Source organism: Eulemur rufifrons, chromosome 15, assembly GCF_041146395.1.
Source record: "Eulemur rufifrons isolate Redbay chromosome 15, OSU_ERuf_1, whole genome shotgun sequence".
Taxonomy (NCBI): Eukaryota; Metazoa; Chordata; class Mammalia; order Primates; family Lemuridae; genus Eulemur; species Eulemur rufifrons.
The window spans coordinates 90039320-90060961 of record NC_090997.1 but is presented as its reverse complement, the minus strand read 5'-3'; the positions used below and the strand labels follow the sequence as shown (position 1 = coordinate 90060961).

Below are 21642 nucleotides of genomic sequence, written 5' to 3'. Positions count from 1 at the left end.
CAAGGGGTTCTCTTGGAACTTCTCTGACCAGAAAGAACTGAATGTACCAATTCTAAGTAAAAAATAAGAAAAGAAAAACGCCTCAACTATTCACGAACCTAGAAGGTCTGCCATCTTCTTTCTAGAACATCAAGGCCTGCTAGTGAATTCACATAAAACTGTCAGCAACTTTTCATTATGTTGATAAGGGAAACACTTGCTTTGAAGTCTGGCCAGTCCAGTGACTGACACCCTCGTGGACCAGGTGAGCACCAGAATGGCACTGCTACATGATGGAGGATGGGATTCTTGAACGTGAGAAGGCTGCACCAGGAACAAACCACAGATGGACTTGGAATTTAACAGTTTGGTGAGACAGGACAGCAAGACTAAAAACAAACAAAAACCAAAAATGTCCCTCCTTACATTAATACTTTCAACTAAATCCCTTTCAAATGTATTTAAGCGTACTTTCTCTTTATGTTCCAGGAATATTATCGTTACAATTTGTTAATTTCTCATAATTGGTGTTCATAAGCTTAACTAGTTTGTTTTTCAATAGAACAAGGCTAAGTAAAGCTCCATGAAATAAAGCAAAATAATGAATTTCCAACAGATTATTAACATAGGCTTCTAAAACTTTTTTTTCCAAGCTAAAGGAGTAGGTGAATTAGATGAATAGATTTTTTATTTTATTTAATTTTTTTGAGACAGGGTCTCTTGCTCTGTTGCCTGGGCAAGAAGAGTGCAGTGGCATCATCATAGCTTACAGCAACCTCAAATTCCCAGGCTCAAGTGATCCTCCTGCCTCAGCCTCCCTGAGTAGCTGAGACCACAGGCGAGTGCCACCACATTCAACTAATTTTTGTATTTTTTTTGTAAAGACAGGGTCTCTCCTATGTTGCTCAGGCTGGTCTCAAACTCCTGGCCTTAAGTGATCCTCCTGCCTCAGCTTCCCGGAGTGCTAGGATTATAGGCGTGAGCCATCGCACCTGGCCCCTAAAACTTTTAAAGACTAATTTATATGCAAATAACAAATGGTTATAGACTTCCAGAGAAGATGATTTTAAGTTACAGCTGTGTGTTTAATAGGGCCATCAAATATTCTTTTGTTCCCTTTGTTTTTAGAGAATGTAGGTGAACGACGGAGGAAGAGAAGTTCCTAAGCGTCTCAAAATGCCTACAGAACTAGGTTTGACAAAATCTGGCCATCCAACTCAGAGACAGACATTATAAAACAGGAAATAGTCTATTTTCCAAGGATTCCTTTCTATGCTGCATGGAGTCATCTAAGATCTCCCAACAAAATCTTTCCTGATGGGAGTTTCAGTTCAGGTTTGTATAAATTTGAAGCCCTGAGGTTCCTCCTGCACATTATAGCATTGGTATTGAGATGTAATCAATCCATGACCAAAACTGTGAAGGTTCTGGGGGTCCCTGATAGACACGTATTTTGCAGGTATCTCACTCTACCACGGCATATTCACTTTAGAAACCAAGGTCTCTAAAGAAGCCTTCAGGGAATCACATAACTGCCTCTGGCACATTTTGAAATAGCCAATTGCATAGGCAAATCCCTCGGAGCAGAGGCTGTGGCAATCGGCCAACAGAACAACCAAAGTTCTGCCATCTCTGGGAACTATTCCTGGATCTCTCTCAGAAATGTCTAGAACCTACGATATTGGGAATGTGGATGGCGCTTGCCAAGTTCCCACTGCTGGAGAGAAAGTGCTGGGCAGAAGGAGCCACATGGGGTTTGATATTCCTCCATGCTGAGCTGCCCACAGGGGCCAGTTGTAACCAGCAAAGAAAGATCTTCAGATTTCTTACTTTTTTTTTAAGATCCTGAGAAAAAGCTCTTAAGAAAAGTATAATATTCTCATACATCTCTAATGATTAAAGAGGTAACTCCTTCAGACTATTACCTTTAGTTAACCCTCTTTAATAATAAAAAATCGAATAGTGTGCTTAAAAAATGGACGCATCTACCTGAGAAAATCATCCCATTTCTCTTCACTAGTTATCATTTCTCTCTTCTTTGTATTTATAAACCTTCTCTCTGCAGAATTTGCTGGTTTTAGAGTCCCTATTTGGAGCCCAAGACCTGGTTCTAGACATTGAGCTGTACTAAAGTAAATAATACAGGTTCTCTTTTATTTTACCTTTCTTATCTTCTGCCTTTTCCTCCAGAGGTGGTGTTTTTTCAGAAACAGAGCCATTACCTTCTTCAGACTTTACTATATTTTCCTCTCGGGTAGATTCCTCTCCGATGGGTATCATGTGCCCGTTTGAATTTTCAAAGTTAACTGTTACATCTCCATCTAAAAGGGGAAAGAAACACCTAGATGTCTAACTTGATGCTTTCTTAAAAACAAGTTTTCCAGTTACTAGGATGGTAGGATTTAGGTTCACGTTTCAGTGCCTGGGAACCCAATCCATCCTGCACTGTTTCACCAAATAATTTATTCAAAACAAAAGAGCTAGAAAGTCCTTAGTGTTGGGAGAAAGCAGCTATGGAAGGAATATCCGTGTGCCATTTCAAGACAGTAGGAATAATTATCCTAATTACACAATCCCAGGGCAGCAGAGTGCCTTAGGTTTGGTTGAAGTCAATACTTAAGTGTCTCTTTCTCATTCAGAAACAGAATGGTGAAAGGAATAATCTGGAAAATGGAATAAACATTTTAACAAGCACCAAAAAAACACAAGGTGAATGCAAATACACAAATAACATGAAATGTAATTACATATACAAACAATTGGTGGGAGAATATGACAATTTCTAAGTACCACTGTTTCCAGACTATATTACATATAAGGTGTGCTAACTTCACACAGTACTATAACTGTTAGTCTATGTTCAAGGAAAAGATGGTAGCAAGGCTAATTTTATTTTTGTTTTCTTATTGATGGAAAGATTAAAATCACTCAGGTAATTATTATATATAACTGATGAAAAACTTAAATTGGCCTAATAATAATTTGAAAACATGAGAGAGGAAAAAAAACACAGAAAAAAGTAAGCACAGAGGAATTTAAAAAAACTCAGTTGAAAATAAAATTTTGAATAATTATCGAAATCATAAATAACTAGTTTTAATCCCCAAACTTTCATAATTCCCGGGAGTTTCTAAAGTGAAAGAGATTTTCTAGAAACTTTTAATTCAGTGATGCTTGAAAAAATTAACCCTACTTCATCTCTGGAAAAATTTAAGAGGTTTTGCTACCATTGTAAAAGAAAAATAAATGAATTGAAATTTTGACTTAGCAAACTTGAAGAAATGCATGATTAGAGCTGTTTCTATGGAATTTTTGATTAATCTTATTTTGGTAATCATAAAACAGAGACCATTTCTCAAATTTTTATTAAATATGATTGAACTGCTGTGGCTTGGCAATAAAACCTATTCATCTTCTTGACAAAAACAGGCATGACATTTTTATAAGTAAAACACATGTCATGGCATTATGTCATGCTCAGAATGAACAAGCAATTGTTGCTCAGTCAGGTAACTCCCAAGAACCTATAATCTGAGTCCTGTTTAAAGCTAAAATAGACAATAATTTAAGCAATGTCATTGCAAGTGAATCTTAACTATTTCAGTAAAATTAAGGTAGGAATTTTTTAAAGAATATATCTCAAACCAAAAAGAATCCAAAGATTCTTAATTCCTATTATTGGATCCCAAGAAATTAGCTGTAAAAAAGGGAGGGGAGGACACAATGTGTCTAGATAAAATAAAAATAAAGAAAGAATGGAAAATTCCAAACAAAATGGAAAACCACTTCTTTATATAAAAGTCCTCAGATTTTAGGTAACCCAAATATAAATTTATCTTGGTTTTCTTTGACTTTAGTTGGTAATAACAATATGTTAAAGCCATGTTAATGATGAATTAATTCTATTTTCAGCATTATTACATTAAAATTCTTTAGTAAATTAAATAATACATTTATAAAATTTAGAACAAAACAGCTAGTGAGAAAATTAAATAGTTGTGACACAAGAAGCAACTGGATTATTGTAAGATAGAGAAAAATAGTCAAAAATGTGGAAAGATACTTACTTTGAGGCATGAAATAAAGCTAGTGCATATGAAAACAACTGTAGAGAAAGAGACATGTTTGTAATGAATATGGAATTCAAAAATAAAATAGAGGAGAATTAAAGTTATTAACTAGTTGGTGTGTGTATTGAAAAGGTTTTCTAGTACTGTGGGCTAAGAAATTTGTTTTAGAATTAAAGTAAGTTAAATTCTTGATATAGTGTATGTATGTCAGTAAAATATAAGCACAGCAAAAAAAGGCAAGAAAAGATGCTGAGCTAGACGACAGGTGACAATAAGAGGCTAGGCCAACAAGTCTCACAGGAGCATTTGTACGCAAAGGAAAGAAAACTCAGAAAGTATTAATAGTTGTAAACTTAAAGTAAAATGAGAGAGAAAGCACAATCAGAAACAAGTGGTTAAATCAGGAGCATGAGTGTTTGAAGGAGTTTCTCTCTGTCTGGTAACCAGCTGGGGATATAGTTAAAGGAGGAACAGATACGTGGAGGAAATCGTGTATGAGCAAAAGGTGAGTGACTCATTAGATGTCTGAAAGTAAGTGGTAGGAGAAAAAGGCAAAAAAACACCTCTATGCCATCGAAAGCAAAGGGAAAATGTGGAAAGAAAGAAGCAGAGGTAAAAAGTAACTTTGGATTAGACCATGGACTTCTCAGGAGATAAGACAAATTGCTGAACTTCTAGATTGAAGGTGTGTCTTGGTGTGAAAAAGAGAATCTAAAGGGAGTAATAATGAAAGCTGGGTGTGCAGGTGTGGGCCAGGAAGGGATGAGGTCAAAGTCAGGGTGGCTGGAGGGATTTAAAGTCTATCGGGCTCACTGAATAAAGGGCTTGATTGACAGGTACTGTTAAGAGCGAGATGAGGTTGAAAAGATCAAGGCAAAGAATGAATCTTCATTGGCAGAAGAGAGGAGGCTGTCACCAAGAACAGCAGCTTCCAGTTTTCCAGACCGAAATTCTCAAGATAATTGTCTTTGGGAAAAGTGACAGAAAACTATTTTCTCCAGCCCTCAGCTGCAAAGGAGAAGGACTCCATTTATAACAGGTATCCCTTGGAACTTTCAACCACAGGCAATTTCTACAGTTTTGTATAGGAATCATGCAAAAGGTGGAAAGCAAAAAACTCAGTAGTTTATGACTTCCCAAACATTAAAACTATTACATTATGTTTAGGTTAAAAATTATCTTTTTTTTTAATTTTTAAAAACTTTTAACGTTCAGCTGCAAAAGTTAAATAAGAAGGTCAAATAGAGTCCGATTTCTGAGAAATAAATATATGTTGGCCCAAGAAATTGTAGTCTATGAGGCAAATAGTTTAACCACTTATGCCAAATAAAAACCAAGCAATGCTAAGCATTTCTTTATGTTGACCATTGCTACTTGATTTTAGAAAAACTAAACTCTTTTTTCTACCTACAAATTTTTTTTTTTTTTTTGAGACAGAGTCTCGCTTTGTTGCCCGGGCTAGAGTGAGTGCCGTGGCGTCAGCTTAGCTCACAGCAACCTCAGACTCCTCGGCTTAAGCGATCCTACTGCCTCAACCTCCCGAGTAGCTGGGACTACAGGCATGCGCCACCATGCCCGGCTAATTTTTTCTCTATATATTTTAGTTGGCCAGATAATTTCTTTCTATTTTTTTTTAGTAGAGACGGGGGTCTCCCTCTTGCTCAGGCTGGTCTCGAACTCCTGACCTCGAGCGATCCACCCGCCTCGGCCTCCCAGAGTGCTAGGATTACAGGCGTGAGCCACCGCACCCGGCCTACCTACAAATTTTAATTAGGAAAAAAATGGGCCTTTAATCTCTATCTTTAAACCTATGAACAGTTTTAATAGTAAATCTTTCCACTTTTTTCTTTCTTTAAAATATTTCCAAATAAAAGATGCCAAACAAATGCCTTGGCCCACTCCATAAAGCTGATGGTTCAGTGTTCAGCACTCAGCGGGTATGTAATTTCTCTGCTGCCTCCAGAGAGATTGCACGGAGACGAATTTTGATACTTTAGGTTTTAAAAAGTTAGGGATGTGCATTTTTTTTTTTATTTTTAAAAGTCCCAGACAGGAAATAAATAGCTTCAAGGTAATAGAAAATTAGAGAAGACATACAGCTCATTTATAAAGTAGAGTGAGAAAAGTTTGACAGGTAAGAAACTGAAATAAAATACCTAAAATTGTGAGGGCTCAAGAAAAATGGTATTATTGACTCTAGAATTCCTTATTTTCTTTGAAGCAGGAGTAAAACAGTAAAGCATTTCTCAGCTCCACTCTGGAATTATTCAGATGCTGGAAAAAGTATGTCATTTTGACTTATAAATAGTAAATGCCCCAAAATGCTAAGTTCTTTGCAGGGAACATATATCAAAAAAAAAAAAAAAAAAAAGAAAGTACTATTATTTCATTTTCAAATTAATAGTATCTTATTTGTTCTCATAAAAGTAATAATAATACTTGATCCCAGTAAATGTCTGGAGCGGGGAGGCATGAGATAAATCAATAACGTTACAACAAAATGTTCTTTAGTTTTAATAGTAGTGGGAGTGATAAAAATCATTTGGTGTTATTTATTTGGAAAAATAACCAATGTTGATATTTTCTTTTGAGGGTCAATCTTGGTTTCTATCTAATCCTTGTCTTTTCTGAGCAAGATTCCTCCTTGAGAGGATAGAGAAAAAAGGAAAGAAGATTAAAGGTAGGAAAAAAAAAACCTTGGAAATAATCATTGTTAGTGAAAAGGTGAGAGGCAATCAGATTCAGAGAAACAAAAAGAGATCAATATTGGAAAAATGAAAGAATGTGGATTAATTTAATTTGGCCTTTCATGCCTTACTGGTTGCACATTTGAGGCAAGTCTACCATCTCTCTTCTCTCTTTTCTTTTAGTGGTAGTTTTAAGAAACAAGTAAGGCACGAACCAAGCTAAAACTTTGCATTTACTCAAATAGTTGAGTTTGATGTGAATAGAAAGACTGAAGCTCAAGAACAGAGAAGAGAAGGAGTCATAGAAGCATTTGTATCTCATCTGAATCACTAGCCACAGATGTACCTTTGCAGCGTTTGGGGTTTGGATGAGTGACATATGGTGACAGGTTCACCAGAAAAGCCACCAGGCTTCTATTGTTTAATACCCCGGATTCCCTGCAGCCCACAAAGGCATGGAGAATGAAAGCAAGGTTCTCACAGTACGTTACTTACTCACTGCTTCATCTGACAGAGATCACGATCATTTTAAATTTCAAAAGAAAATAAAAGAAAGACCAAAGAGTGAAGGATCAAATTATTTTAAATGTATGATTTATTTCCTCACCTTGATCAGGCAATTCCTTAAGAACTCCCCTTCTTATCAGCTCCTCTCTACTTTGTCTTGTGGATATCTTCCTTTCTAATACTTTTAAAAAGAACAAGCACAAGTAAGAATCGAGTCATTGCTTAAAATAATTATGAAAAACATTCCAAATAGAATTGAGCATAGTCATTCCGTTCACACGGGGACTCAAACCCCTGTGTTTTCCAGTTGCCCAGAAAAACGTAATTGGAGTCAAATCAACATAGACAGGACAAGAGCAAATGCCTCCAGCCAGTGCTTCAGCCCAGCCACTGCCTCTGCTCTTCCCAAGGGTAATCTTTGGCCAGGAATCCAGACATACTCTTCCACACCAACTATAGGTCACTTCTCACTTTGAAATATTTCTGTCTTTGGCAATGATGCATTCTACAGCATGTGACTCTATGGATGTGCTTACATTATATGTCATACTCACAAATTCAAGAGGGTTCTGGAATATCCACTGAAAAACCCATCTTAGGAGGACGGACAAAGAAGTTAAGAATGGACAATTTTCACAGGCATGTAAAGAGATGACAATCTCAACACTGATTCTTCCCTCTTCTGGAAGAAATTTAAATTCCTGGTACAACTTCAGAATGCGTCTTAGAAGCTTAGGAGCGAGGCCTCAGTAGTATTCATCTTGTGTGTGTATGTTAGAGTTCCTGAACCCTACAAGTCTATGCAACCACCAGCTCCATTCCTCACTTTCAGGGCCCAAGAAGGTGTGTAAAATTAACATGGGGGCTTGTCACGTACTAATCCTTTGAGTCAACATTTCCCAAAGTGTGTTCTGCAGAATTCTATTCCCTCCAAATGCTCTGTTCAAAAAAGGACCTTGACACAGCAGAGAAGGGCTGGATAAGGGGTCCGGGGAACCCTGAGGAGAAGGACAGGTGCGCTGGTGGAGAGTGGGCAGCCACAGTCCCACTCGATTTCTGACCCTCCCTAAGATCCCTGCTCCTGGCTTTATAATTGGAAAATCCTGGAGCTACTCTAGACAACATCATTTCAACTAAACTAAACCCAAACTAAAGCCATTACCCCAAGCCATGCCCTGACACACGTGAAGGGAGCTGGTGATAACACTAAGAACGTGTTTTCCCAATGTCCCAGGTGGCCTGCAGCAAGGACACTGAAAGGGAGGGGGAGGCAGGGTGTGCCTTGGGCGCCCAGTTTCGTAATAAGCTCGTGAAAGTCTTAGAAAAGTGTTTACTAATGACAAGAGCCCCGGAATAGCAACACTTAGTCTCTCTTGAAGACATTGGATTGTTTTTCCTTTCTGATAACTAGGAATTGTGTATTCCTTTTTCAATCCTGGTTGTTAGAAAAGTCAGGGTAAAACTTGACATGAACACAGAGTTCATGTGACAATTCATGGGTAGAATCTCTGTTTCCTCCCCCTCTGCAACCTGACTTGATTTATATTTTATGTATAGTATATACACTCTTTGTTGTAAGTTTTCTCAAACATTTTTAAGACAGAATTAGAATACATACAAACAAGAAAATGAATGCGGTAATGAATGAATGAATGAATGGTCAAAACGATGACCACAAACATCTTATGGTTTTCAACGGAGACATATGCAGAAGCCTCTCCTCCCTTCCATTAGATCAGCAGTCCCCAACCCCTTTGGCACCAGGGACTGGTTTCATGGAAGACAATTTTTCCACAGACCGGGGATGCAGTGGTGGGGTGCGTGCGTGCGTGTATGGTGGGGTGCGGAGCTCAGGCGGTGATTTGCAGTCTGTTTCCTAACAGGCCACGGACCAGTACCAGGCCGTGGCCCAAGGGTTGGGGACCACAGCCTAGATGACTCACCCATCCCTCTCCGTGTCCCTTCCAGAACAAGTAACAACAGCTCACTTAAAGGTTAGTGATTTCAATGGACAAAGTTAATCTGGCATAGGGGCAAAGAGTTCTTTCAGGGCAGTTCTTTTTGGTAGAAGGAGTGTGGTTATTTAAACACAGTTTCAATTTGTTCAGACTCTGGCTGAAGAGGAGAGAACCCTTATCAGCACAGGAAGCCAAATAACAACACCCACAATGACAGGTGGAACATTGCTGAGATTTTTGCAGGTGGTTTAGAAGGACTCTCTGACCACTGCCGCCTCTCAGGGATTGTACAAACCCGATAATGCATGACAGGGCTCTGAGGGGCGGCAGGACTCTAGGCCTCTTGCAACAGTTGTCCTGGCCTCCATTCCTGGGGACAGGCCCAGAGATTCACGGCTATTCTGCCCTAAGCTTGAGGATGTGGAGATGGCACCTGTCAGAGCAAGTGCAGCGGGTCGCAGGGGTCAGGCTGCATTCTGGCAAACCACATGCACGGCCATTCGGAATGCAACCGCTGCGGCCGGCTTTCTCATCTTCATCCACACTTTGCTCATATGAAACAGAACTTTCCATTGTTTGCTGCTTCTGAAAAGTTTTCTAAAACACAAAATGGTTGTCAGGAGTCCTGGATTCTAGTCCCAAAACTCCTACAACTAGTTGGGTGACCTTGGACAGTCACTTCAAGTTCCTGGGCCTCTAATCCGTTATCTACAAAATAAGGGACAAGATTCAATGATCACTAAGGACAACTAGTCCAGCTCAAACGTGGTGTGATCCTGTATCATTAATCAAGTCTCTTCTGTACCCTCTGCTTTGGGCACCTTTAAAAACTTTCATCCTTGCACTAAAAAATTACCTGAGAGCCTGGTATATAGTCCCTTTTTTTGGTTTCTGCCTTTCCATTGTGGATCTCAAAGGATTCTTTAGTTTTAGTTTTGAGTCTTCTGTTGCTTTAGTTCTAACTTAGTCTCAGCTAAAAATTCCTCCTCTTTCTTCCTTGTAAACTAAAAATTCCTCTTCTTCTTTCTTCCTTGTAAACTCCGGAGCTTTGAAGCAGCAGCATCGGCTTCCTGCCAAGAATCAAAACCAACAGCTTTGTTCTTTTGCTCTACCTCCCATAAACAGGCCCTGATAGGAAAACGCGGTTGGGCATTTGTTTGGTCTTCGGCTGAGCGCATTTTTAACACACAGTGCAGCTACCTGTGTACAGCGCCAAGGAGAACAAGCTGCAGGCGACTGAGCGTGGAAGGTATGTCGCAGGGCGCAAAATTCCAACCACTGCTCTCACAGAATTACAAGTATCTCATTCTTCACCTTTTAAAATATTTGCCTCGTGTTTATATAGCGCCTGTATGTTTGCAGAGCACATTCACCGGACACTTTTTTATGGGCTCACAGGGGTTTTGCATTGGAATGAATCTGAGAGGTCATTCTAGTCCAACATTCCTGCAATGTGCTCAAGCACCTGCTTCAAAACATTCAGAGGCAGGATGCTCACTTCGTGGCATGACTTGGTTACCGATCGCCCTCATTTTTAGGAAGGTATTCCTTAGAAGGGGTCCACATTGCACTCTCTGTGACTTCTGCACATTCATCAAACCCAAGCTCTCCGTGGCTCTAGAGTACGGCATTGTGAGTAGAAAACGTCAGGAGTCAGCTCTGTGTATTCACTGAGAGCAAAGCGAGTGACTGAAGCCTCCTAGAATCTGATCCCAACAGTCCCACCAGCTGCTCCTTGACTTTGAAGCTCCCACCAACCTGTGCAACAACATAATGCTGGGGCCTCTCCCACAGCTACAGCGTAACCAAAGTAGTGCCAGGAAAGGGCTACTGAAGCACAGATGGCTGGTGTAGTAGCTAAGTCTCCACGAAAAGTCTTGTCACTAGTTGAGTAAATAAATGGCTCATGGTTACTTGCATTTATCCCAGTTGAAAAGGCATGAGTGATTTTTACACCAGAATCAAGCAAAACCACGATTTCTGTTTCACTCTCTGCACTGAGTGAATCAATATTTTGACAGTTCAACCTAATTACAACAGCACACATTCGACTTTGGTCTAGGAAGTAAAGGAAGCGCTGGGCCCCACTTTCCTGACTTCACACTTACCCTGTGGTGGTCTCCCAAGGATTTCCAGTGGTTGCCCATCTCAGCTGGAATAACATCTCAACTCTAACACGCCATACCTGTAGGCTGTCCCGTCTCCCACCTGCCTGTCTCCTAACCACTCCCTCCTGGCTCCCCCAGCTCCAGCCCCTCGGGGCCCTCGGGCTTCTCACCTAAGGCACCTTGCACGGTGGCCTCTGTCCTTTCCAGGAGGCCATTTTCCTGTCTACCCACTCGTCTCACTCCGTCATGTCCTACAAGCCTCTGCTCAAAGGTCACGTCACCAGAAACCCCTTCCCTGCCCACCTGATGTACAATGGCTCGTTCCCCTTCCCCACGTTACCCATCTTCGTTCCCTGAAAAATAATATGTGGCCATCGCCTCCTAACATGCATAAGTGTAAAATCTTGATGAGGACCAAAATTCTGTTTTGCTTACTCCTGTGTCCCCAAGGGTGACTTGCAGGCTGTTGGCACTTTAAAAAAAAAAGTGTTTTTGTTGAATAAATGAATAAAAGAAAATAGGCTAATAATGATAACAGTCCTGTTTTCTGCCCCTTCCCGGCCTCCAATTTGGGAGAAAGCAAGTGAGGCTTGTGGCAAAACCCTAAGGAACAAGAGTCTTCTGTCTTCTCCCTCCTTAACTCTTTGGCTGGGCCAGTCAAAGGGAAAATTCTCAGCTTTCTGTCATATGGATCATCTGAAAAAGTCTCTGTAAGCACTGAAGAAGGGAGCCCACAGTGTGTAGAGGACAAACACCAGCTACTAGCAGGGTGTAGTACCGGACCCGGCTCCTCATAAATTATAAATGATTTATGATGTCCTTCTGGGCAGGGAGAGGCAGGCGTGGAGCCTGCCTCCAGGAAAAGAGGCTGGGGCACATGCCACTAGCTTTTTTTCTGCGGATACTTGGCCAGGATTTCATACTACTCTGGAAGTATCTGGGAGAGTAAATCTTGCAGTCAACAAGTCACTTGTGTTTTCGTTTGGCGAGGAAAGAGAGTCCTAATTCTCAATTCTAACACCGTTTAATGACTGGACAAAATAGAAGAGCAAATAGAAGAGTATTAAATAAGCGTGCCATGTTATCTTCTCGGTTCTCAGCACTGAATGGCCTCACTGTAACACTGTGACAGAAGCACAGAAAACCACTTGTCTTGTGCTGAAAGTGTCCCGTAAGAGCCTGGCTTGGCTTTACCCCTCTTCAATAGCAGTCAATTCAGAAAACAGAATGTCAGAAAAAACGGTCTCCTCTTAAAAAGACCCTTCACTAAGGCAGAACTAAGTCATTTAAAGAAATAACCACCCCAATGCCACCCAACAGGACATTTGCAAAAAACCTTCCAAAACATCCCGAGAATGTACGGCGGCGAAGAACTAAAGCCAATATCCCCAACTAAAAACACTCAGGGGTCTGGCCGTTTTCTTGTTTATCCGATCACGGCCCTCCCCTACTCAAAAGTCCTACAAACTGCAGAACAAGCTGAACTTGGGACAGCAGCCAAGCTTTACAGCCGGGCCCAACTAACCACGCTTCCCGTCACTTTTTTCTACCTCCTTTTTACAAGCCTAATGTTTAAGTCAAACTTTACTTCTTGCCATTTCTTAAACATCTCCTGCATCTCTTAGGCGCCGTTCCTTCATTTACTGTTTCCGTATTGCTCTGTGGTGAAATCCACCCTAGCATTTTAAATCCTCTTCAAACAGCGACCCCTGCATGGAGATTTCACTATCCTGACTCGCTAGAGCCTTCCTTGCGCTCCAGAAACACTTTTAAGTAACTTCTCTGTGCCTCAGCCTCCTTATTTGCAAAATGGAGTAACAGCTGCTACCTTTCTGGTTCTTTTGGAGATTAAATGAGTTAAGCTAATTAAAGTGTTTAGAGGAGTACCTGGAAACTAGAAAGCTATTCAATAAATATTAGCTATTACTATTATTTCTGTCATAGCATTTACTATGTTGTTCATTACTAAATTTATGTGTACATAGGTTTATATTCACATGACTCTAGTCTAAACTCTATGAGGGATAGCTTGTTTATAATTTTGTCCCCATCATGCCAAAAATAACATATTGCAGAGAGTAGATATTTGGGAGCTAAATGTCTTTTTGAGTGGAGGGAGGGAAGGCATGTCTAGGACACGACTCTCTTGATTTTTTCCCTTTGGGAAACTGCCTTCCTCCTTTCCTAGTTCATGTCATTTGTCTCAGGTTAACCCCACCCCTGGTCTTAGGCTCTGGGCTCCCAGGCTTATCCAGTCAGAGTCCAACATCTTCCTGGCACTGGTGATGGATTCAGAGAGGGGCACGTGCCCAAGCTGTGCCAATGAGATCCAAGCCTGAGAATTTTACTGGAACAATAAGAAAACAAGGTTTTCTCTTTCTTCTGGAGCTGTTAAAACTAGATGAATATAAGCCTAGAATGGCCAGTGGTCACTTTGCTTCCCGCAGAGAAGAGCTTAAGTTAACAACAACAAGAACAAAGCCAAGGCCGGGCGCGGTGGCTCACGCCTGTAATCCTAGCACTCTGGGAGGCCGAGGTGGGCGGATCGTTCGAGCTCAGGAGTTCGAGACCAGCCTGAGCAAGAGCGAGACCCCACCTCTACCAAAAATAGAAAGAAATTATATGGACAGCTAAAAATATATATAGAAAAAATTAGCCGGGCATGGTGGTGCATGCCTGTAGTCCCAGCTACTCGGGAGGCTGAGACAGGAGGATTGCTTGAGCCCAGGAGTTTGAGGTTGCTGTGAGCTAGGCTGACGCCACGGCACTCACTCTAGCCTGGGCAACAGAGTCAGACTCTGTCTCAAAAAAAAAAAAAAAAAAAAAAAAAAACAAAGCCAATACAGAGGAACATAAACTCAAAGGAGAGAGAGATTCCTAATCAGAGCTTTTAAGCATCTGGGTCCAACCATGCCTGAAGGCTGTCTGCCCCTGGGCTTTTTGGTTACATGAGCCAATAAATTCTCTGTTTGATTAAGCCTGTTATGATTCACTGCAGTGAAGACCCTGACTAATCGAAAGATGTGAAATAAATGTTTTTGAATTGAAGTTTCTTCCAGCAGAAACCAAAGATTCTCTCAGTTGTCATGGTAGAAATATGAAAGGAGAACTATACAGACCCTCAAAATTTGGCCAGCCCTTAAGAAAGAGGAAGATGAAGATATCTATGTTCCTTCCTCCTCTTGGGAAATTAGTGTCACAATTTCCCCCGCTAATCTGATAGTAATCATCTATTTATTTGGTGCTTACAGAACATTTTCCTATTTATTTTCTCATCAATCCCCCCAGTAGTCCTGAAAGATAGGCTAAGTAGTTATTTTTATTTCCCTCATACAGAAAAGGATGAGACTTAGAGAGGCTAAATACATTTTGCAGTCAAACAGCTAGAATCTGGTTGAACTCAGTATATTCTCATAGTTCAAATTATAAAAGAATATAGTACAAATTCTCACTCTTACTCTGTCCGCCCCCCATTCAAACTAATCCCCAGCCTTACTCCATAAGCAATTAACCAGTTTATTAGTGTCTTGTGTATTCTTCCATACTTTCTTGAACAATACACAAAATATTTATTTTAATTTTCCCCTTTTCTACACAAAAGGTACAATGTTTTCTAAACTTTTCAGCATCATGCTTTTTCATAGAACAACTATATGCAATACTTTTAAAATTGGTAGGGGCGACAGAAAAGGGTGAGGTCGGAGGAGGGAAGAGGTGATTGTCTTTGACCTGTGTAAACGGCAGAAACCAAATCACTGCTGTTTCCAGAGGAGGCAAGCTGGGAATGGTCATGGTAGGTCAACCCAAGGGGACCTGTCGTTCTTATTCCCCAGGGATAAAGGTTCAAGACTCGAACAATGAGCAAGTCCTAGATCCCAGATGGGCCAGGAAGTACAAGTAATCTTAGGAGAATAATTAGAAGCCAAGATCTGTGTGCTACGTGAAACACTCCCCGACCTTCCTCCTTCCACTCTGACTCTTGCAAATTCATGAGAAATACGAATGCCTAAGACAGGTGCTTTTGGATTCATCCAGTTTAATGAAAAGCTAGTGTGTTTCCATTTCCTGTTTCTTTACGGTAAAAGATAGTAAACCTAAGACATGGTGAGTCCACAGAGGGGACCGGTGTTTGAAATAAGGATAATGATAACCATCTCTAGAGTGTTTACATTCTAACCTCATACCAAGAAGAAGAACAGGCTAGAGAACAGATTTTAAAAGAAATCTCAAGTTCCAAATGGTGAGAGGTTTTTAAAACTAGAACATCATAAGCAACAGCCATCAGAGGAGAAGCTCCAGAGAGCCTGAATTTCTAAGTGATGGCTTTGCCTGTGATCTGCTCTTGGATAGTCTTACACATTTTGGGGACTCAGTAACTCTGATTGAGATGGGATAATATCTCATTTCACCATGGATTAGGCAGTTAATGGCAAGCAAGATTAGATACGAAAGAGATCTTGGTGATAGTAAACGATCCTAAATGAAGACATTCCCATTCATTTAAATATCTAATTCTATTGCCCTGGATTAAATGTGGTTGAAATTCTTCATAACTTAGGGCAATGTGGGGAGGGGAGAAGGTGACATATAATCCTTAAAAACCTGTTTTATTTAGTTATCCTAGAAACAATACATATTAAAACACCACCAACTCAAACTAAAGGTGGGGGTAACCAGTCTAGGTTAGTAAAAAGATTTGAGTAGCAATTTTCCAAGATCTATGTTTATTACTTTCATGTACATATCTAATCAGACTACGTTTCTTAAGATGATTAAAAAATTTATTTTTCTGGAGCATTTTACACATTCCCCTCTTCTACCTACCATCTTGCATATCCAACAGAATGCACAGTCTTTGTAAAGAACAGGATTCCTTTGGCAAAACTAGACCAGGCCAAAACTAAACCAGGAGAGAAAAATGGCACCTGATTCCTGCTTGACGCTGCCGTGATAGGACAAAAGGTAATTTCAACTGAAGTTTTTATTTTCCAAGATAAACACAAAAAATAAGGTTTGGGGAAATGTAGCTTTTGACTGTAGTTGAAACTGTAATATTTAAAGTTTGATAGCAAAGCTAAGTTTCTACTTGACATAAGGCTTCTCTTTTAATAGCCCCCCCCTTTCTACTCTAGTTTTTAGGTTTTATGATTATTAGGGTGATTATTAGGTCTCATAGTTCTTCTTGAAGATAAACAGGCTAGAAAATAGAAAATGGATAAAGAAGTACATATTCCTCTTAATGTATATGATATATATATAATAGTATATTTTACACAATTAGAATAGAATAGATGCTATGTAATATATAGACATACATAAATAATTCTTAAGAGAGCTAGAATACATCCTGTATAAAAGCTTTCTAAATATAGAATTCTATATTCTATATTATATTCTGTATCATATTTATATAGATACATAGAATAAATATTTCTATATAATATTTATATATAAGTTTATTACATATTATATATGATGTAATTCTATCTAGAATACTTTTATGCAGAATATACTCAGCTCTTTCAAAAGTATACCTTTGTGTTCAAATCCAGACACTGGCAAGCTCCTAAACTTCTCTGAGCCTTTGTTTCCACATATGAAAACAGAGGTATTAAAACCTAAATTGAATAGGTATTAGGATGATTGAAATATCTTGTAAAGTGTTTGGCATAAAGTGTAGATCAAACAAATATTAGTTTTTCTCTCCTCCTTTCTATTTTCTCCTGTGTATACATCTTCTCCAAAAGTATACCTTTGTATATTCCTTTGATAATATTCCACTGATAATTTTACTTTGATATGCTTACTGACCCAGAAGGCAGCAGAGTACAAGGGTTAAGAACAAAAACTCAAGCCAGGCTTCTGAGTTTCAAATACTGGCTATGTTCTACAAAAGCCCAAGAACTTAGGGCAAGTTATTTAACTCTTTTGTGCCTCACTAGTTTATTCGCTAGTAAAACTGGGATTATACATGGAATATATCTATCATATAATATGATGGTAACCTACCTCACAGAGCAATTGGGAAGATTACAAGCATTTAAAACAGTGTCTGACACATAGTAAAAACTCAAAGAGGTTTAATTATCATTATTATTATTGATATCCACATAGCTTCTTCCTACATTAAATTTAATCCTAAATAAAACTTCAAATGAGTAACAAATAAAAGGTTTTTTTAAAAACCTTTATTAAAGTAAAAAACACTTTACTTCATAATGCTGCACATGTAGAAATTACCCAAATTAAACAAAGGGAGCATTTCTCCAACCTCATGGGGTGGTAACTACTTTGAACTTTTTAGCATCGAATTGAATTGAAAAACTCAGCAAAAAGAAAGAACTACATAATGCTAGCAATACGTCAACATCTGATTTAAAATAGGTTATTAAACTTTAGTTGGTATCCCTAATGTTTTTCACTTGATTCATCCAAGTTTTTCTTTAAAAAGAAATTACAAGGGCGGGAGAGAGGGGAAAAGAGGAGTGGTTTAATGGGTATAGACTTACAGTTTTGCAAGACAAAAAAGTTCTGGAGATGTATTGTACAACAATGTGAATAGAGTTAACATTACTGAACTGTACACTTAAAATAGTTAAGACAGTAGGCTAGGTGCAGTGGTTTACACCTGTAATCCCAGTGCTTTGGGGGACCAAGGCAGGAGGACTGCTTGAGGCCAGGAATTCAAGACCAGCCTGGGCAACATAGTGAGACCCCATCTCTTAAAAGAAAAATTACCCGGGCATGGTGGTGCACACTCGTAGTCCTAGCTACTTGCAAGGCTGAGGCAGGAGGATCACTTGAGCCCTGGAGTTTGAGGTTAACAGTGACCTATGATTGTGTATAACACTCCTGCCTAGGTGACAAAATGAGATCCTCTCTCTTTAAAAAAAAAAAAAAAAAGGTAAGATGGTAAATTTTGTTATGGATTTTTATACCACAACTTAAAAAAATCAAATTAAACCATAAAATATTTTGGACTATACATTTCTACATACATGTTGAAATGAAAAATAAATGAGAAGGAATTTTCAAGGAATTTTAACTACAATGATGCATAATGAGTTTTCTAACTATTTTCCAGTATCCAGTTTTCTTTCCAACAATGTTTTTTAATTCTCTTATGTTTCTCATATAGCCTCTTATGCCCTGTCATCTAATAGGTACTATATGAACACTTATACTTTGGAATAAAGAAAACTTCATGAGTACCAGTTTGAAAACTTAGAGCGTCTAGGTTTGGGAAGCAGTTGAAGAACACTTGGGACAAAAAGTGCTATAAGCCTAGGTGAGCAAACTCCTTTCACCTAAAACAAAAGAAATAAGAATTAAGGTTGCAACTTTTATTCCAAGTGGGAAACAAATCAGGAAAATATGTAAGCAAAAAACCAGTCACTTTCCAGGAGTTAGCCCTCTGTGATAAGGACCGGATTCGTATCACGGGATGAAAAAAACAAAACAAAACCAGAAAGGGAAATAATATGCAAAGGAAATAAAATAATGGACTTTCCTGACATGAATTCTCTGACCCAGGGCAGAAGGGGTTCTGTAGTACCTTTAAAAGTGTTTAAAGTGGCACCACTCCAAAGGAAAATGAAATTAGGAAATTATCCACCCAAGTAAGGGATATAAACAATCAGATCCTCTCTTAAAGCAATACAAACTCACTTTGTCTCAACCCAATGGGAGCCTTGTTTTATTAAGAGATCTATGGGAACATTGCTCCTTTCTTCCACATCCCTCTTAGGAATCAAATGCAATGGGGGGAGTGGGGAGAAACAAGTTAACAATTCTACATTTCATTCTAGTGGAAGTGATTTTTTTAAAATATCATTTATAGTCAGAAATCAGCAAAATCAATAGCATCCATAGCTCGTTTGAGAATGTTTTCATAGAATGGTCAGTGAAAATGCCTTGCTTATCTGAGTCCACCTGCCCTAGAAAACTCTGACTCTTCTCGGACAAGATTGAGGCTTAAGATACTATTCGGCCCTACAATGCAACAAATTTAAATCCAAAACTCAGCTTGGATTGAACAAAACATCTATTTTGCAAAATGCACAGGAAGCAAGGGAGTCTCCTCAACTGCATTTAGAAACAAGATCTTATGGTTTGTATTTATCTGCAAAAGGTGGGCCCTGATGGTTTGGCCATTTATTGTGCAGCTGGCTATTTTAAACCCATGATGGCAGGATATCATATTTATGAAACCACTAATTTCAATTATGACAAATGCATAAAAAAGTAAGCATTCAGATTGTACCACTCTTTCCCATAAATGAGTTTTACCCCTAGAATAGACCTATAATGAATAATAAATGCTCCATAAATAAAAAGATGGGGCCATAATGATTCGTTTCATCCACCTATGTACAGAAAGATTGAACCAAGAAAAAATTCATTCTAGTGAGGAAAAAAAATGAAAAGGAATATTCAGTCTCCTTTATATTTAATGCATATAGCAGAAAACTATTTTAACACCATCACATATCTTTAGGAAAACAATAGAATTTCAAAAATGTATGTATAGTAAAATAATTATATGTTATGTCTCTTGCCCACAGAACTTCTAATACTCACTTGGTCTGATTAGGTTCAGTTATAAAACACACGGGTACACAAGTGGTTGAAGTAAAACACAACCGCCGCCTACCTCCTTTTTTGTCAATGATGTCCCCACACTGACCTTTAAAATGCTGCCACACAGACCAGTCACAGCTACTTAAGTTCATTATCCATTCATGGGAGACTAGCTCCCCACCCTATCCACTATATTGGTGAAATATTCATTTTGTCTATTGTAGCTTTTCAAGATTCCTTAAGGCTCTTTTAAACAACTCTCTGTGACAGGAACACCAAAGAATCATTGAAAACAGTCATCACCCCTGAAAATTCTAGCACTTTCCAGGGTCACAAAGATTCACTTGCAAATGCTCCATTATGTGGGATGAAAAAAGGCCCATCAAGAGCCTTTTGTTGATTCAGTCAACAAACATTTACTGAATGCACAACATAAGTCAGGAACTATACAAGTTGCTTGAGATTTTATCAAAGAAGAAAACAAAAGAATTTATAATCTATTAGGAAGTGGGGCCAGATACTAAACAATAGAAATTATTTATAAATGTTAGAAGGTAAAATGTGCTATGGAAAATGAAAGAAGTAAGGTAGTACAAGAAGAATCCAGAGCACTGAGGGAACTGCTTCATGCCCACCAGGATGGCCAGAATAAAAAAGATACATAACAACAAACGTTGGCCAGAGTATGAAGAAACCAGAATGTTCACACACTGCTGGTGGGAATGTCAAATGGTGCAGCTACTTTGAAAAACAGTCTGGCAGTTCCTCAAAATGTTAAACAATGAATTACCCCATGACTCAGCAATTCCATTTCTACGTATAGAAATAAGAGAAGTGAAAACATATGTCCACACAAAAACTTCTACACAAATTCTCATATTAACATTATTCGTAACAGCCAAAAGTAGAAACAAACCAAATGTCCAACAACTGATACATAGATAAATAAAATGTGCTATATTCATACAATGGAATATTATTCAGCAATCAGTAAAAAAGAAATGAAGTACTGATACATGCTACAACACAGATGAATCACGAAAACATGCTGAGTGAAAGAAGACAGTCACAAAAGACACATATTTATTGTATGATTCCATTGATAAGAACTGTCGAGAATAGGCAAAGCTATATAAAGAGAAAGTAGAGCTAGGAGACTGGGGGAAATGGGGAGTGACTGCTAATGGGTAAGGGATTTCTTTTTAGGGTGATGGAAATATTTAAAATTGATTGTGGTAATGGTTGCATGGCTTGTGAATCTTACTAAAACCCATTGAATTGCACATGTTAAATGGTATATGAATTATATTTCAACAAAGCTATTTAGAAAAAAGTATTGGGGCCGGGCATGGTGGCTCACGACTGTAATCCTACCATTTTGGGAGGCTAAGGCAGAAGGATTGTTTGAGGCCAAGAGTTTGAGTGACATAGTGAGACCCCTTAACTACAAAAAAATAGAAAAATTAGTTGGGTGTGGTGGTTCTTGCCTGTAGTCCCAGCTACTCAGGAGGCTGAGGCAGAAGGATCACCTGAGCCCAGGAGTTCAAGGTTACAGTGAGCTATTATGAGGCCACTGTACTCCAACTTGGGTGATAAAGGAAGAAACACTGTCTCAAAAAAAAAAAGAATGTTGTTAGGGCAAAACAGAGATTCGAAATAGGATGATCCAGGTAGACCTCATTGAGAAGGCAGCATTTGAACATGGACTTCACTGAAGGAGATGAGGTAGTTGGTGAAACACGAAGAAATCTAG

At 39.0% G+C, this 21642-nt stretch overlaps 1 protein-coding gene across 1 annotated transcript in view; it reads right to left on the bottom strand.

Moving 5' to 3' along the window:
* The window catches only part of PHACTR2 (phosphatase and actin regulator 2), a 124247-nt gene that overhangs the window by 52879 nt on the left and 49726 nt on the right, over positions 1-21642 (bottom strand). Inside the window, exons 3-4 of the mRNA XM_069487731.1 lie at positions 7344-7424; positions 2142-2300 (exon numbers count right to left, since the gene is read on the bottom strand). Of these exons, the coding sequence (XP_069343832.1) occupies positions 2142-2300; positions 7344-7424 (240 nt within the window). The remainder of the gene's footprint in view (positions 1-2141; positions 2301-7343; positions 7425-21642) is intronic.